General features: G+C 38.5%; 1 protein-coding gene across 4 annotated transcripts in view; it reads left to right on the top strand.

Annotated features, from left to right (window-relative positions):
- The window catches only part of MAP7 (microtubule associated protein 7), a 202,302-nt gene that overhangs the window by 159,720 nt on the left and 23,483 nt on the right, over positions 1–19,099 (top strand). For 3 of the 4 annotated variants that reach the window (XM_049901831.1, XM_049901841.1, XM_049901821.1), the window contains exons 6-8: positions 2,832–2,942; positions 7,631–7,744; positions 13,465–13,592. In XM_049901831.1, coding sequence (XP_049757788.1) covers positions 2,832–2,942; positions 7,631–7,744; positions 13,465–13,592 — 353 coding nt within the window. The remainder of the gene's footprint in view (positions 1–2,831; positions 2,943–7,630; positions 7,745–13,464; positions 13,593–19,099) is intronic. The other variant, XM_049901849.1, reaches the window with a different exon arrangement.

Below are 19,099 nucleotides of genomic sequence, written 5' to 3'. Positions count from 1 at the left end.
TGTGATAATATGACTCAGAAAACTTAAAGGTTTGAAATAAAGCGATTGCATGTGGTACACTTGCTTTCACTTTCAAAGATCATTTTAGATAATACCTTAAATATTTTTAATAAATTACCTGGAATCGAAGTACACCTAGTTTGATTTCCTCCCACCCACCCCAATCAATTTTGCTATTGCCTTTTTTCAGTTGTGATCTAAAGGGTGTTGTTTATTTGCTTATCTATTCTTTTTCATTCCTAACATTCAGAGTATCCTCTATGAACCCTTATTTAAAAAAAAAAAAAGAAAATTCTGAAAGCATATCACCACAACCTACTTTCCTAGGACAATGAGATAAATTTATAAAGCACTTTCTGTCCCCTTGGCTTTTTCATGACCCAGTATGGTATTTAGCGGGACACATATCATATCTGTGATCATTGAATCATTTACAAGTCTATTTCATTTTTGGAATAGTTTTGCATATACTTTACATGCAGAAAAGCTATGGTGGTATTTATTTTCATAACCTTACTTATTTTTCTTTTATGGGACTTCATATTTTAGATGTATATAACAGAAGTATAATCTGTTCTCCTTCTGTAACTGTATGTAATAATTACTCAGTATCTGATCTTTATTACTGCTACTCTAAGCAAGAAAAAGCAATATTGTACTTTGTAAGCTGTTTGGGTAAAATCCATTTTTACAAAGGCAGTGGATTAGGGAAATTTGCTGCTATCTAGAACAGAGAAGTTTGAAAATAATCAGAAGTTTCTGAAGTTCTCAGAGGTTAAAAAATGATCTACTGTGATCTTGGGAGTGGAGACCAGGTCTTATTCATTTTGAATACCCATTAGTTCGTGACAGTGCCTGGTTCGTGATTCATTCTCAGTCAGTGACCAACAAACAAACCCTAGAAATTGTCAAGGTCAAAATCAGTGTCTTGTCCAGCTGCTGGCAGTTGAACTGATTCTTTTATAAATCCTTTTGTGAATTTGTGTTTTGCTCAATGAGAAAAAGAAATTAATAAAAATAATCTTATTGTTTATTAAATAATATAAGAAATGCATTTTATACGTTCATGATTTTAACCATCTGTGGCAGATTTAGATGTTTTACTATTCGCAGTATTTTTTAGGATGGGAAGATCTAGTCTAGCTCATTTTTCAATTTACTTTAAAGCAGAACTAAATGTTTTGTAATAACCTATTGAGAACCTACCTGAGGAAAGGCCTGCATGTAGACACAGTTTCCCCCAATAAAGCTTATCATAAAAAGCAATCTCAGAAAATGTATTACTATAAAATCACCTCGAGATGAATTTCAGTATCTTTCCTTGTGCCCTTATAACTCACATTTTATCATTAAGGTGTTCCTTTTGATAGTTTACCCTACATCTTTTCTTTATGTTGGCAGTACCCTAAGAGCCCATCAGTTTAGGGTAAATGTGAGTTACAGAAATGGTGTCTTATTGAATAAAATTGCTTCAGCCAGAAAAATGGGTCCCAGAAGAAGATATGAATGTCTGGTGTTGATGGAAGGCTTGTTTATCATCAGTGCACTGTAAATAACAGTAAAAAAAAAAAACAAAAAACTTATAAAAACCCCTTTTAGCTTTGGCTGTTATAAATCAGAACATCCACCTACCTCCAGGATAAATATAACGAGATTTTTTAAGACTTTTATTATTGCAGTTTTGTTTAGGGCACACGATTTGTGCTGATAGGCAAGGTTACAACTTAGCTCCACAGTCTTGACAAAAAATGAACAGAGGTGGTTTTGCCTTTTGTGTGGCTATTATTTCCATGTAAAACGTGAATATAAAAAAATTCATTTACATGAAATTTAAGAATTATTCCAAAATTACCTGACTGGTTGCAAGGTGAACAATAATGTTGTTCATGAACTTAAGAGAAAGGAATTCCGATTTTATCTGTATTGCTATCAGCTTTATTGGGAAAGTTTGTGGTGTGTTCCTCCACTTGTAACCGCACTGAACTCTGTGTTATAGGCACAGAAGTGTGATTATGAATAGACGTTTTAAAAAGAAACGCTTTAGCAGTCATCCTCTCCACACCTAGGGTGTTTCTTTTTTCTTTCTTTTTTAAAAAATGTATTCATAATTGAACTTTAAAGTCCTGGTTAAAGGACTCTGCAAGCAGAGGAATCAGCAAATATGCAGAACCTCGTATTCTTTTATTCCGATGTATTACATTCTCTTATACCTGTACTGCTGTTACCCCCGGGGTCCCTAGGTGGTGCAAACAGAACTGCTTTCCAAAAGGTTGGGGGGTTGAGTCTACCCAGAGGCACCTTGGGAGAAAGTCCTGGTGATCTCTTCCCCAAAATCAGCCATTGGAGATCCTGTGAGGCACAGTTCTCCTCTGACACACGTGGGTTTGCCGTGAGTTGGAACTGACTCCACAGCAGCTGGTTTTTCTGTTTTTATTATGACCCCATCATTCCTACTTTGAAAAGTTTCAAAGACATTCTCTTTCAGCCTTTATCGTCTTCAGTTTGCTGCATAGTCAGACTCCATAACTTTAGCAGCCATTCACTAGCCTTCCTTTTGTTTTCTTCCATTTGTTGTATTAGAACAATATCCTTGAATTTCCATGGCTGACAAACTGGTGAACTGAATATTTACTTGGTCCTCTAAGTAAAATGAATTTTATTTCTAGCCTTTAAGTTACCTTTAAATTGTCCACTTAGAAAACTGTGCTATTATGAAGGAACTAGTGATAGAGCTGAAAGCATCCAGTCCTAGTTTTTCCTCGCATCAGTGAACTAGGAAATTGCAGTACTGCATGCTGGCTGTCAATTAGCATTATCTCCATCTGTTTTAGATCCTGACAGGCGGTCAGTTTCCACCATGAATCTTTCGAAACATGTTGATCCCGTCATTAGCAAGCGGCTCTCCTCTTCATCTGCAACTTTACTAAATTCTCCAGATAGAGGTACAGTCAAAAGGAAAACACAAAGTGTTCTGTTCTTTACTTAATACTTTTTTTCTGGATGTTTACAGATTAAAAAATCAGCATCTGAAGTTGCTTTCCCTACGTTTCTTAAATAGGAAGAAAAAAACTTCAGAGTAAAAAAGCAATAAACGGCTGAGCAGCATTTTCCTTTCGACGAGAACGTTTCTCATTTTAGAACTTGGCTGAATGGTTGCATTTAGCAGTGATGAAAGCGGTGCTTCTCTCAACTTTTTAGTAAACGAGTTTACAGCTCCAGAAATCGCCCACTTATCCACCAAAATGCAAATAATCTTTGTTATGAACGTTTATTTGATTTCAATCATACTGTCTTTTGTTTTTCATCTGTACTTTGGGAATTCCAGGCTTTGACTTTCTACAAAAAAAGAAAAAAAACTTTTAAAATGATTCATGTTGGTAGATTTCATTTTGCCAATTTATTTCTCATTTAAGCAAACGTTGCTTACTGCATTTCTCGTGTGTGTGCTTGGTTTTTTGGTGTCCACTCATTTACTTTTAAGGGGTTTGGCCTGACTTCAAGAATGTCATCCTCATTACAGCTTCCTGACAAGTTTAATAATCACAGTCTTCCAATTAATTTTTTTTTTGATTTTTAGTTTTATTCATCCCATGGATTTACAGTACATGAATGTTGACTTTGTTTATAAAGTGGAGGTATTATTTTATATGCTTAAATATTATAAAAGGAAAAATCAAGCTTTTAAGATAAGCTACTTGTTTTACAAAATAATTTTAATTAAGAAACCAAAGAATTATTGTGCAATATAAAAACACAACTCTTTAAAAGTAACACATTGTGGTTACTTTGAGTACTTTATTAAGAAACTGATTGGTTTGAAAGGTTCAGTGTTTATGGTCTTTAAAAAGAATGTAATGTGTGCATGTTCTGTATGCGTGTATGTGTATTTGTACATTTCGTATTGTATAAAAGTTGTTACAGTGTCATTGTAATGTACAATATTATATAAGTGTCGATGTTATTTTATAACTGATCTCTTAAAGTAGTAAATGTTTGAACAACTTCCTATTCTTGCGTTTTAAATGAAACCATTCCCTTTTTTTTTTTTAGCCTAACTTGGCTAAATCATTTCTTCAAAATCAGTATTAGACATGTAGTCGAGTAAGGGGTATTCGCATGTTAGAGGAATTATTATGAATTAAAATTTCTTTTCATGAGTGGCTTTTATTTTCAAACCCATTCTTTTAATATAAAATATAGCAGATGAATGAGTCAGAATCAACTCGATGGCAATGGGTTTGGGTTTTGGTAATTTTGAAATTTAAGTAGTTTAATTAATTTTTTCCTGCTATTTTTATAACTTGACTGTGCTTTATTATCTAATTAGAAAGAATTCTTATCAAGTTATTAAGTTAGGAACCTTCAGAGACAAATCTGTCTAGTAGGGCATACATCCTTACTAGACAGTTTGAGCTTTCCCAGCCCTACGGCACAGAACTTAATAAAAAAAAAAAACATTGCCACTGAGTCGATTCCAACTCATGGCAACCCTATAGGACAGAGTAGAATTGCCCCTACAGTTTCCAAGGGGCACCTAGTGGATTCAAACTGCCACCGTTCTGGTTAGCAGCCATAGCTCTTAACCACTATGACACCAGGGTTTCCACGGACCTTAAAGAGGATATTAAATTGATACTCCAATACCATCAGGACTGACATTCATCTAGAGTGCATCTGTACAGTCCTACTGGTTGTTAAAACTATTGCAATTATTTCCATTCCAGATGGTAAATAACCCCCTCCCTTTTTTTTTTTTAAGCTGTGCTTCCCTAGGTCCTCAGAGCTAATGGCCAGTGTGTTTCTGTGCCCAACTGGTTTTTAAATATTTTGATTTTTGCACCTGAATGTAGTGTTATGTGGTCTTGCGTTAAAGGAAACCTCTGATTATTAAAGATTTCTCTAACTGCTGAAGCAGAGAGAGGGTTACCACTGGACATGCTATTTATTCTTAAGCTACCTGTTTAACCATCTTTTTTTCTCAAATAAGACTTATAGAGAGTTTGAAAAAAAAAAAAAAGAAATGAAGTTACCTGCTTTTTGCTTAAAATTAGTCAATACGTTTTCTCCTGGAATCTACATCAGAGGACACAATGGTGGAACTCAAGTTAAATTCTGCTTACAGGCATGCCAGCGTTTTTTGCTATTGTTTTAATTTGAATTAATTGCCAACATTTTAAAGATGGAAGATATCATACAACATTTAGATTTCCCATGTCTAATTAAAAAAAAAATTGGAACCTTGGCAGTGCAATGATTAAGCAATATGGCTGCTAACCAAAATGTCAGCAGTTCGAATCCACCAGCCACTTCTAGGAAGCCTTGTGAGGCAGTTCTGCTCCGTCCTATAGGGTCACTATGGGTTGGAATTGACTCGATGGCAATGGGTTTAATGAAAAATTTGGATATGGCAACACTTGCCTGCATTTCTGCATGACACCCATTTTCTGGAACTGAATAATGACTTCCTGCTTATAAGAGGAGTGTGGTAGTACAGATATCTATAATGTTTATTTAGCTCAGATCGCTTATTTATATTAACCTGCATGGTCCCGTACAAGCCTTTGAGTTTGTCTAGTCTGCTCTAAATGGTCTGTTATGGAAATTGTCAATATCTTGTTTTTAAGTCCTTAAATAAGATCAATACTGTACAGTCGTTCCATAAGAATATCTCTTCAGGAGCTTACGATCTAAAAATCAAGTCCCTCTAGGTGAAAAAGCAATACACTAACTCTCCTTTACTAATCTTTCCTAAAAAGTTACGTTGTGGAGTAGATCTATCTCTGCCTTAGGGCATAGTTAGGAGTGTGGTAGAAATGGAAATAAGTTTCTCCTAGCAAAATCGTTCATTTATAGGGTTGGAAGGTATAAAACAAATCTCTTTGGATATGTTTTATACACAAGTTAAAGTGGGTTTTTAGTGATCTTCATTTGAGGCAAATTCTGTGACGCCTTTAAGAATCTTAGAAATAAAGCAATTGAATGTCTTAATGGAGAAAAACAGTCTTACTTTTGCAATAACCATCTCCGCAGTTCTAAACTAAGAAAAGGAAGCCTTCATCTCTTCTTCCCTTTCTCTTAAACTGAAAATCTAGTTCTATTGAGATTTTCAGTGAATCCCAATCACATTTTTCCATCGATATTTCATTTTGTGACTGAAACACAATTTTAGGCTGCTGTATATTCCGCTGTTGTCACATACGTGTGCATGCACACACACACACACACAGAGTTGCACTGCCATGCTATGGTCTATAATAGCACCTACCTCATGTGGGCTCTACTGTGTAACTATTACATACTTTTTATAACATCTTTTTATTAATATCTTAATGTCAAATAAGATTTAATCGTGAAGACTCTCCTAAAACAGAAGATCTAATGAATGATTCACTCATTCTTAAATTCACCAGTCTTGATCCAAATAATCACTCTTTTAAAATAAAGTCAGATAATTAAGGTATTTATTGGAAGTTGGTACTTCCTTCCAAATAGGAACCAATATTTCCCGTAATATTGCTTAGCATTATATGACTTTTATTAACTGAAACTAATATCCTAGAACTTAAATGTCATTCCTTTAAAACACAACATATGGAAGATTGTTACAAGAACCCTTGCTCCACAGACGAGGGCACTTACACCTGCTGTTTGTGGTTCAGAGCAGAAGAGGCCTTGCCAGGTTCAGACAGTTTTAAAGACTTTTATAAGTGTCTTGGGAGTGTGTTCTAAAATCGAGATGTGTGATCACTTTAGTGATATTTGTGGGATTTTTGCAAGCTTCTCTCCTGGTATTTTTGGAAAATAGCCACTATATTTTCATGGGCTATCACTGGAAGCTAACATTATAAGCAAAGTAATTAATTTATAATTTGTTTTCTAGATTCTTCAGGCACCCACTAGTAATCTCTGGGATTATGTTGGATTTTGGCTTTTCTGTTGAATTTTATCTTGCTTCAGCCTTAGCCTTATCCTTGGCCAAACTTTTTATATTGTTGCCAAACAGGGACCTGAAAGAACCTGGCTTGCTGAATGGAAAAGTCAAAAAGGAAATTCCATACCTAATTTTGCATGAGTCTTCTTTCATTTTGTTATATCTGATTCCTCCCCTCCCACCCCGCCAATTGCCCAAGTAATTCATTGAGAGCTAGCATAACTTAATGGGACCTTTTCTATCTTGTATATAAATCCAGTCTTCGGTTAAACTGCCAAAACCTCTGTTGGTGTTTATTATTCAAGGTACTTGGGAAACCCTTTGGCTGAGGTCTATGCTATCAGGCTGTTGCCCATCCTGATGACTATCAGATAGATACGACCTGGAGTCAGCACTTCAAACCTGTAGTCAAAATGATATTTCTGATTTATTACCTGTTGTCTGTGCAAAGAGGGTGGTTAGAAAAATCTGGGTCTGTGAAACTAATATAGAGCTTGTCACAAACTTAACATCTCTAAGAAAGGCTGTAACAGTATGGATTAGCTGGCCCCTTTCCCCTGACTCTCCACCACCTGTCCTCCCTAGAGAGCCTGGTCTCTCTCCAAGGCCTGCCATATGGAAGCCATAGGTGTGTTGTTCTGTGCCCTCTTGCCCCTGGAAAGAATACATCTAACATCTTGCTTATGTGGTGACGTTTAGCTCGCCGCCTGCAGCTCAGCCCATGGGAGAGCAGCGTTGTTAACAGACTCCTGACGCCCACACATTCGTTCCTGGCCAGAAGTAAAAGCACAGCTGCCCTGTCTGGAGATGCAGGTAAAACTGTCAATGGGAACCTCCCTGGTGAGGTAAAGGTCTCCTCTTGAAGCGTTTCTAAGCAGCCAATAATCATCTAATCACATTTCAGCTTTTCCTAATGTGCGCTTCTCTCTTCTCCGGGCGGAATGGCTTTGGATGTGTGTCTGTTGGTGTTGGTTTCATGCCCTGGCATTGTTGCCTTGTCAACATCTTAACATCTTATCTGGACACCAGACGCCAGGCAGGCCAAGGAGGCCCCTCCCTGTGATCGGATGGCTTCAGATGCTTCTGTCTGCTCGTAACATTAGCAGAAAACAGTATCCTTTCCCTACCTTTCTTTTTGCCCCTGCCTCTGAGCAGATGATCAAAGGTAGAAATAATTGAATATTAAATACTAATACATGGACTTGGGAATAAAAACCAAAGGACAAGCTTATTATTTAAACATAGAGTTTCTTAATGTGGCCGTGGGCTGGCTACTTCTCCTCCTGTGCCCGTCTCTTATATGTAATCTAGGAATATTACCCTTCCAAAACACTGAGAGTTGTGGAGAAAGCTAAATTTACTCTTATTTGTTGCATTCTTTGAAAATACGTAAAATATGCCAAGTACTGGTTATTATAATTAGTTAACCACGCCTCTACTTTTAAAAATGCAAAACATGCCTCAATGAGCCGATTAATTTAATGAGATATTATTGTAGAGCCTATATCTAGTCGGAAAGAAAGATACATATTAGGGCTTTGATAGTGAGTTGACTCAGGCTTTCCTAAATATACTTTGGGCACAATTGGTATTATACCTATGTGATCAGTCTTGATCAGTCTACCAACCTTCGTTTTTGGCAGTTAGGAAATTGCATGAGCTCTTTATAAAGTGCCCATAAAAAGTGTTTTGCCTCTGTAAGCTTCTTCTTCATTAGCCCTCTCAGTAAATAATAATTCTTGGGGTTTTAGGGTATCTTTTCTCTACAGCACCCAATGAGCTAATGTGTATTAACTCTAATTCTCCACAACAGCCCTGGAGAAGCAGTCAAGATAGCAAGTGTTGGGTATTCCCACTGTCTACTTATAAAAACCAAATACAGTGAAAATAAGTGACTTATACCAGAGCCACTTGGAAAATTAGTGGATCCTGAATGTGCTACCCCCCATCTTCAGCACCCTGGGTGATGCTCTTGTACAATTGTGCAGTCACCTAGATAGACCACCGTGCTCCATGTTCTGTAAAAAGTAACTCTCCTATTATTAGAGCAGTCACTTACTACATCTGAGAATTTTCTGGAAGAAGAAGTATGACTTATTTCAAAATAGTTAATTTTTTGTGCCTATAAATTTGGTACTTTTATGCAAGTCAAGAATGTTTTTCTTCTTGCTTAGTTAATTGAAGAACCTTTAAAATTGCCTTGCAGGCCTATTTCAGAGGATCTGTATAGTTTATGACTGCCATGCTTCTGTCTCCACATTGTATGTTGTTTTGTGCTAAAGGACTGCCTTACAACAAGAAAATTGTCTTTCTTTCCTTTTGTCACTAACTTTTGTCAATTCTTTCACTCTTTCTCTAGTCTCCATTTCCACATTTTTCACCCATTCTATCTGCCCATCTTTCTACCTTCCTTCTTCACTGTTTTGCTCAACCAAGGTGCTTTTTATCTGTTCACTGGCTCTTCTGTACTTTGCAACTTTTCATTCTCCTTTTCACAAATCAATACATTTCTATGATTCATTTTAGTGTGAAGCCAATCCATATTCTTTACTTGAGTTGCCTGTTTTATTAATGGCATTTCTTAGATCATTGTTACTTACTGCATTGATACATCTATGTTTAATGAACCAAAACTCTTGATTTTTTAAAAACTTGTATTTGGAATTAATATATGTAAATATCTTTTCTACTTGTTAAAGATGCTTTTTCCATCACCTTTAGTTTTCCATCTGCTCCTCTTGGTTATTCTTTCTTGTCTTCCCATTTAGCGTTGAACCTTAACTTTATCTTATTCCGAGTTGCCATTGGCAAGAGGGTGACCTGCATCTGGAGCCTGGGTTACCTGGGTTATATTAGCAGATTAAACAGCATCGTTACTCTCTAGGGCTGTTCAGTGACTCCCTGTGACACAACAGAGCAGTTCAGAGTTGGAAATCAGAGTCTTTTGTAACTGCTTTGAGTTGACTTCGCGGGCCCATTTTTTTCCCCCTGGAACATTTATTAAAGTTTAGGATTAAATGATGTAATACATGTAAAATGCTTAGAATAGTACCTGTGTGTATTAGGCACTCAAACAATGTTAATATTTTTATTTTATTATGCAGTTTTATTTTCTGTATGCCGCACTCCAACCACTTGACCTACATTATCTTTCTTCTGCATCCATTATTTCATATTGAAAATCTTGAGCGATTTAATGGATGCTTGCTACCAAGAGTAGGAGGAAATACAGATATTTCTCCTTTGGCTTTGTCTAAGGCATTTCCATGAGACTAATTTGGGGCATGGGGACACTCTAGGAAAGAAGTAAAAACTATATATTGCTCTTATTATTTCTTGAGAAGGGCAAAATTATTAGAATAATTGATTTAATGGTTTCAGGTTTTTAATAGGAGTTGGCTGTTAGAACAGCAATGAATCCCACGAAATTTAATACCCTTAGAAGGAATTTATTATTATTATTATTATTAACTTTTATTGAGCTTCAAGTGAACGTTTACAAATCAAGTCAGTCTGTCACATATAAGTTAATATACATCTTACTCCTTACTCCCACTTGCTCTCCCCCTAATGAATCAGCCCTTCCAGTCTCTCCTTTCATGAAAACTTTGCCAGCCTCCAACTCTCTCTGTCCTCCCATCCCCGCTCCAGACAGGAGATGCCAACACAGTCTCAAGTGTCCACCTGATATAATTAGCTCACTCTTCATCAGCATCTCTCTCCCACCCACTGTCCAGTCGCTTTCATGTCTGATGAATTATCTTCGGGGATGGTTCCCGTCCTGTGCCAACAGAAGGTTTGGGAACCGTGACTGCCGGGATTCCTCTAGTCACAGCCAGACCATTAAGTATGGTCTTTTTATGAGAATTTGGGGTCTGCATCCCACTGATCTCCTGCTCCCTCAGGGGTTCTCTGTTGTGCTCCCTGTGAGGGCAGTCATTGGTTGTGGCCGGGCACCAACTAGTTCTCCTTAGAAGGAATTTATATTGTTTATTTTAGCCAGAAGGTCATCGCTGAACAATTAAATATGAGAATTTTTGCATAGGCTACATTAGAGTAGGTTTAAGGATATCTTCATCCTTGGCACTATAATAAAGGATGAGCCAAAAGGCGTAATGAGATTGGCTTGCTTCCAGTTGGTCTTCAAGAAGCGTTCCTTGGAGGAAGCTCCATAGACACATCCAGACTCCCCAAGGGACCAAATTACTGGGATGGGGGCTGTGGTGATCATGGTCTCAGGGAACATCTAGCTCAATTGGCATAACATAGTTTATAAAGAAAATGTTCCACCTTCTACTTTGGTGAGTAGCGTCTGGGGTCTTAAAAGCGTATGAGCGGCCATCTAAGATACTCCACTGGTCTCACCCCTTCAGAAGCAAGGGAGAGTGAAGAAAACTAAAGACACAGGAAAAGATTAGTCCAAAGGACTAATGGATCACAACTGCCACAGCCTCTACCAGTCTGAGTCCAGTACAACTAGATGGTACCCGACTACCACCACTGACTGCTCTTACAGGGATCACAATAGAGGGTCCCAGACAGAGCTGGAAAAAATATAGAACAAAATTCTCACTCACAAAAAAAGACCAGACTTACTGGCCTGACAGAGACTGAAGAAACCCTGAGAGTATGGCCCCTGGACACCCTTTTAGCTCAGTAATGCAGTCAGTCACTCCTGAAGTTCACCCTTCATCCAAAGAGTAGACAGGCCCTTAAAACAAAACGAGACTAAAGGGGCACACAGCTTAGGGGTAGGGGCTGGAAGGCAGGGAGGAACAGGAAAGCTGGTAATAGGGAACCCAGGGAAGAGAAGGGGGAGCGTTGACATGTTGTGGGTTGTTACCCAATTCTATAAAACAATATGTGTACTAACTGTTTAGTGAGAAGCTAGTTTGTCCTATAAACCTTCATCTAAAGTACAATTAAAAAAAAAAAAAAGCTCCACGGATACCTCCTGAAATTGTTTTTTCCACTAGAGGAGAAAGAAATCAATCCTTCACAATACAAACAATCTTTCCTTCACCATTAAGGTTGAAAGTAAAATTTCATATCAATTTTTAAGACACATGTTTTTGAAAGGAGAGCTGAGGGAATGCAAAGTGTTTCAGTTTTATCCTGAAGAAATAGAATTCTGTTTTTCCATGATGGGAAAAGAGAGTGGGATTTCTGATCTAGTAACTGCTTTGACCATTCAGTAATAACCAGAAGCTACTGTGAGGCATTTCGAGAAAGACACTACGTTAATAAAGATGAACTCTGATCTATTTCCGTCTATAGGTTAAAACCAAAATGACGAATATTTTTTTAACTTCTATAATTTATAATTCTGAAATTAAGATTACACCAAATTTGTCTCATGAACTTCTGAGTTTTTAATTTATTAATACTATTACATTCACTGGCATAATGGTCTCTTTAAAGGGTTGCTACTATGGCTTTTTTTTTTAGAGTTGGGTGAAATCACATTATAACATGGTCCAGATACATAGTATTCTCCTCAGTAGTCATGTTCAATTGTCTTGTTTTTTTGCTGGGAATCAAGATTTCTGGATGAGATTTGAAAATGAACCTTGGCATTTTAGTACCGACACTTTTGATGTGTGTGTTGTGTTATATGGATTTCCTTAAACCTATTGTTGCTCAGAATAACTTGATTAATGACAGTGTTTTTCTGAAGGTGGATGATCAGAAACTATATGATTTTTAAAAATTGATTAACAAAGTACTCTATTTTGAATAAAACTATATAAGCTAGTCATGATTCCACTTTTTTTTTTTTACAATTCTGATTTTTTTTTCTATTCACCATTTTCAATCCTTGTAAGTTGTCTCCCCAAGTATTCTGCTACTTCTTATAAACCAAGACGCATGCATTTGATGTACCTTTGATGGATGAAACATTTGCAGATTTTTCTCCCCCAAAATTATACATTATTCTTGTAACAAGTCTTAACACCTGGTAAGACTTGGTCATTTAAAATTGTAAAAATGCAGTTGCTTTTTCTCCACTGGCTGTTGAACTTTACGGCTAATTAGTTGTAGTGTATCTTGCTTGCCTGCTTTTTCGCTTCCTCTCTTTCCAGCTTTTGTTCCGTCTTAAAGCTAATTAGGAAAAATCTGGTTACAGACCAGTACTTGTATAAAAAGTATCTTATATCATTAATGTAGCATTTTACCAGAACCATCAGTTGATAGGAATATAAGGCCATTTTCTGCTTTCCATTATTACTGGATTATGTCTATATCTTTAGTCAGTTTTTAAATAGTCAAATAGCTAGTAATATATTCTAGCTTTTTCGTTTGAACATGCCTTCCTTTTGTACACCTTGTAAACTCATACAGCCATGAGGAGAGTTGAGCATGATGGTTCTAGGTACCTTTACGTAATAACATCTTCTTCCTACTTTTCTCTCTATTTCTGCTTTGCTCCTTTTCCTGAACCTGCTTTTGGCTTTCCTCCAATTGTTCTTCTGGCATTCTTGTGTGTAAAACAATCACCTGCATCCTAGTTATCCCCATTTGTCCTCGTTCAGCATCTTGCAGCCCCATCAACATCATGCCCTACAAAGCTGTACACTCTAGAAATCCGATGGAGAGACCAAAAGTCTTTGTAACACCACCTGAGGGCTCTGCACGCAGGAGGACCATTCTTGGCACAATGGTGAGTAGCTGTTGGGGGCAGGTGTTTCTGTGCAGTGTGGACACCAACCCACCAGTTGCCAACATGAATCTGCCTGGCTGGGCGGTAGTGCCCCATACTTCCTTTCCACTTGGGGATTTTGCTTCCCACAAAAATTTGAAAATGAAAATTCTTCTTTGTTCATGCATGTGTAAGTGGCTGGCCTACCCTACCAGAACCTCCATACAAACAAATGCGATGCCAGAATACTTACATTCTTGAGATTAAGAAAAACAAATGACATTTGGAGGGGAAAACTAAATGACCTTTGGAGGGGAAGTGGGCCTTGACTGTTACCTCAGCATTTTTACTCCATTCATGTTCAAAAACTGGCTGAACTCTGAATTTGTTTCCCTAAAAAACAAGATGAAAAATATTTATCTTCTTAGCTAATCCTGTCAAGACCCAGGTCTTAAATATAGTTGAAAAAAATTATGTTGAAAACACTAGTAATTTGCTAATAACTGATTCTTGAAAGGCTGTTGGGCTGTGTTATAAACACAGATTTTGCAAAGTGAAGAATATAACTTATGCTTGTTATTACGGGCAAGGTGGCTGAGTTAATGTTAATTTTCACCATGCTATAAATGTAATGAGGTAACTTTGTGTCTCCTGGAATCTTTCTTCTTCATTGTTTTGTACTGTATGTTTATTTTGATTCTGTTGCAAGATATTCATAGATACTGTTCTCTGATCTTCAGACATTGTGCTTGCATTTTAAAGATTCACCAATCAACCAGATCTCACTGTCTCTCTCCCATGATAATAGTATGACTCCTTTAATGAGAGGCTGGAACAATTCTTTAAAATCTTAACTTCCCAGAGCAATTCAGATTTATAAAGCTGATGAACACTTAAAAGGATTTTGCATAGACATTTGAGGATAATTCCAGGGTTATGAAGGCTTGATGGTTTTGCCTACAGGCAATTTTCTTTCAAGTCCCTTCAGGCTTTCAAGAATCAGTGTTTAATTCATGATTGAGTCAGACCTTCAGCCCTTTAAGCCATAGGTGAACTTCCTTTGATGTTTGTGGAGTTTTAATTCATTAGCATGTTGGTGCTTTAGTATCCTCGCTAGACAAAAAGCTATAGTTCAACAGAATGGCTTTGGCACCAAACAGTGGGTGCTTATTGGGGAGGGAAAAATTGCATTTACCAAAGAAAAAATTTCTTGTGGATAAAAACAAAAATTAACACTCCATGAGGGAAGGATAAGGGCTGATCTTGGCCAACAGATTAAGTGAGAAGGATTTGTTATGACGTGTTCCAAAGCCTCCACTTTCTCTCACACGTTTTCTTTTTTTATGCCTTCCCCTTTCTCTATTTGGTCTATTGGCCTTCTTTTCACCTCTTTACAACGAAATAGGCAAATACCTGGTCCTGCCAGAAAATGACTCCAAACCAAAAACCAAACCCATTGTTGTAGAGTTGATTCTGACCCCTAGCCACCCTATAGGACAAAGTAGAACTGCCCCATAGGGTTTCCAAGGAGTGACTAGTGGATTCATACTGCCGACCTTTTGGTTAACAGCCGTAGCTCTTAACCACTGTGCCATGGAGCCCTGGTGGCACGGTGGTTAAAGAGTTTGGCTGCTAACCAAAAGGCCAGCTGTTCAAATCTACCAGCCGCTCCTTGGAAACCCTGTGGGGCGCTCCACTCTGTCCTATAAAGTCCCTAGGAGTCAGAATCGACTCGATGGCAATGGAAAATGACTCCAGAAGTCATTTATACCCTAGAGTTGTACTGTAAAATTCAGCAACCATTAACCATGTGTGGCTATTGAATACTTGAAATGTGGCTAGTGAGACTGATTAAATGAATTATAATTTTTTTAATTTTAATTCATTTAGTTCTAAATTCACTTTACAACTCTTCAGCACTTCAAATATGGTATGTTTAATGAGACTGATAAAATGAATTTTTAATTTTAATTTGGATCTAAGTTTAAATAGCCAAATCTGTATTGTGTTGCTGTATGCCATTGAGTCAATTCCTACTCATAGTGACAGACCCTGTATGACAGAGCAGAACTGCCCATGGGGTTTCCTAGGCTGTAATCTTTACTGGAGCAGATTGCCAGGGTTTACTCCCACAGAACATCTGAGTGGGTTTGAACCACTGCCCTTTCAGTTAGCCGAGCTCTTAACCACTGCGCCACCAGGGCTCCTTCAATCTGACTATATTGGATAGCATAGATTTAGAACATTTCCATCATCTCAGAAGGTTCTGTTGGACAGCACTACCTTGGGGTATCTGCCAGCATATTGTCTATGACAGGGATATGTTTTCTAAACCTTACCTCTGGTGGCGTAGTGGGCACCTAACAACAACAACCTCTGTTTGTAAAATGAAAGTCTCCTGCTGGAGTAGGTTTTGAGTACAGGGCCCCTCTAAGACTGCCTCTGGGTGGTCTATCTTGGCAGCAGCACCCTGGGCACCTTGACACCTCATAGAAGTTGGGCAAGCTCCAGAAAACTATGCAGACCATCAACGTGGGCAGGTTGCCACATGTGCTCCCCTCAATCTTGTGAAAAGTGTTACAAGGAAAAATTATTGTACAGAGCTAAGTTCAAATAGCCAAATCTGGCTTGTGTTGTTGTGCGCCGTTGAGTCGATTCTGACTCATACTGACCCTATATGACAGGGTAGAACTGCCCTGTGGGGTTAAGAGTACTGGCTGTGAACTCAGATCTGGATGAGAATCAGAAGTACCCTGTCCCTGTGTGGCACCCAAATAGGTGGTTGGCTTCTGAGACCAATGAAAGGAAATTTAAAAGAACTAAAAGGATAAAACAAAATCTACCCACCTTGGAGGGTGTTCTCTGCAAATGTGAAAAGCTACATTAAGAATAAAGCAACCTGAGAGTTCAGGGCCTGGAGAACCTAAGACACTGAGAATGGAGGCAGTTACCTCAAGTACTGCGCCTTTTTCCAGGCCACTCCTCCCCTGCTCTCCTAGCCCCTGGGTGACTAAATGGAGGTCAATTTTGGGTTGACACAGTGGCTACAACAATAGTCTCAAACACAGCGATTATTGTGGGGATGGTACAGGACCTGGCAGCATTTTGTTCTGTTATACATAAGGTCACTATGAATTAGAGCCAACTCAGTGGCACCTAACAACAGTTTCTGGAGAGAAAAGTGATTGGCTCAATGACTATTTAATAAAAAGACTGAGGATGAAATGCTTATCATAGCCCTGTCTTACCAAATCATAAATGATAAAATTCTTCCCCAAGCCCCAGATATCATAGATTGCCCTGCCTGACGTATTTCCCCATTCAGATTTCTCCTAGGTCTGATTTCAGCCAAATTAAATGTTTTAAGGAAGAAAAATAAAAAGGCCACTGGAGGTACCTACCCCTGGCCTCCCTTGAGGAGAGCCCTGAGCCTTCCACCGTGGGGACCGATCTGTCAGAGGCGTAATTGCTATCCTGTACACTTGCCAGGAGGGCCCCACACGGGGGCTGCAGCTTCTGCTACCCGAGGACTGCAGCTGCCCTCTGAGGCCCCACGTCCTGCCTTCTGAGACCAAAGGGTCATCATGCAGCTGGACATGCTATAAAGCTGGCACACACCTTATGAAGCTCATTCCTGCATTCTTCTGTTTATAAATTCCAGGAAGACATCAACTGTTATTTGACATTTAGCACAAACAGTTACGTGCTCAACTACTGGCAAAAAAGTTGGCGGTCCTAACTCACCCAGAGGCACCTCAGAAAACAGGCCTGGCAATCAGCTTCTGAAAGATCATGGCCTTGAAAACCCTATGAAGCACAGTTCAACTCTACGCACATGGGGTCACCATGAGCAGGAATCAACTAGACGGCAACTAACAACAACGAATAGCCCATACCTAGCATGCTACAATTCCTAGGACATTACTAAGGAACATGGAGAGGGACAACTGAGGGGAACAAAAAGAGAAGGGAATAAATAGAGGAGTTGAGGCTTGAGCTGGTCAGAAAAGGAGAGAAGAAAAGATATACTACCAGCTTATTCACCATGTGGCTGGATAATATTCTGCCCCTTCCATTGTACCCATGCAGTCTGGGCCCCACAGAATGAAGGACGGACTTAGGTGTTCCCACAGGTGCCTCCAGCAAGCATCCATTCCCGTTTCATATTTTAAAGGAACATTGTAGGGAAGTTTCAGATACTTGGGACTAGTCTCTGCCTTAGGCTAGGTTCTCTAGAGGAGCAAAACCAGTGAAGCGTATATATAAAGATAGAGAAAGAAAAATTTATTTCAAGGAAATGGCTCACGCAGCTGTGGAGGCTGACAAGTCCCAAATCTGTGCATCAGGCTGGAGGCTTCTCCTGACTCGTGGTGGCAGGGGCTGATGAATTCGAAATCAGCATGGCAGATGACAGGTTGCTGGCTCACAGAGCTGTGGGAGTTAGCAAATCCCAAAATCTGCAGGTCAGACAGCAGGCTGCTGGTTCACATCCCGAGAGCCAGAGTCAGCTGATGATGAGCTGGATGCAAGATGGACAGAGAGAGAGTTTTGCCAGAATATCCATCTATATTAGATGCAGGCTACATTCCCAAGGAAACTCCCCTTTCAGCTGATTGGCTGCTCATATCAGATGACAAAATGGAGGATAATTACATAATATGAGAATCATGGCCTAGCCAAGTTGACACATAACATTAACCATGACAGGCTCTTTTGCCTTGTGCTATTTCTGGGTTTTTGTTTGTTTTTGGTCTTAATTGATTTTAGAATGTGGGTTCTGAATATCGGAACAAATGAGTTTTCCTTCGCCCATTTCGACCTAGGAGAGGCAATATCTCTCTGGCTGAATTCTTAATTGTCAATCAAAAGAGGGCTGATATTTTGGTCTGCCTTTAGATTTCAATTTCATCCTTGCTAAAGAAGAGTAAAAACAGCTAAAATTCCTCACTTTGAACCCAAATTTCCTCCAAATGCAAGAGGACACTAGGTGAGGGAGGACCCGTTTCTATAACATCAACATAAAGAAAAAAGTGAAGTAATGTCTGATATAGCAGATATAGAAAGTAAAAAAAAAAAGAAAATAGCATTGAGCTATGGTACATTCCAAAGTCCTGGTGGTACAGTGATTAAGCGTTGGGCTGCTAACCAAAAGGTCAGCAGTTCGAATCTACCAGTCGCTCCTTGGAAACCCTATGGGGCAGTTCTTGTCTGTCCCATAGGGTTACTGTGAGTCAGAATTGATGGCAACAGGTTAGTGGGTATGGTATATTCCAAGGATTAAAAAAGAAAAAGCCTTAAGAACGAAAGAGATAAAGAACTGTTTTTAATTAAAAGCTGGAAGAAAATGACATGACTGTTCATTGTGACTGCTCATTTTGACATTTTTGTGGGGTAAACCAGACTATGAGAGATTTTGCTCTAAGTAATTTTAGACACAAAGTATAGGTCTTCTCAAAAAGGATGTATATTTTTTTCCACAAATATACCTCGAATCACATATCCAGAAACTTATTAGTGTCACATTTTGT

Source organism: Elephas maximus, chromosome 1 (assembly GCF_024166365.1).
Source record: "Elephas maximus indicus isolate mEleMax1 chromosome 1, mEleMax1 primary haplotype, whole genome shotgun sequence".
Classification (NCBI taxonomy): Eukaryota; Metazoa; Chordata; class Mammalia; order Proboscidea; family Elephantidae; genus Elephas; species Elephas maximus.
This window is presented reverse-complemented; position numbering and strand designations above follow the sequence as displayed.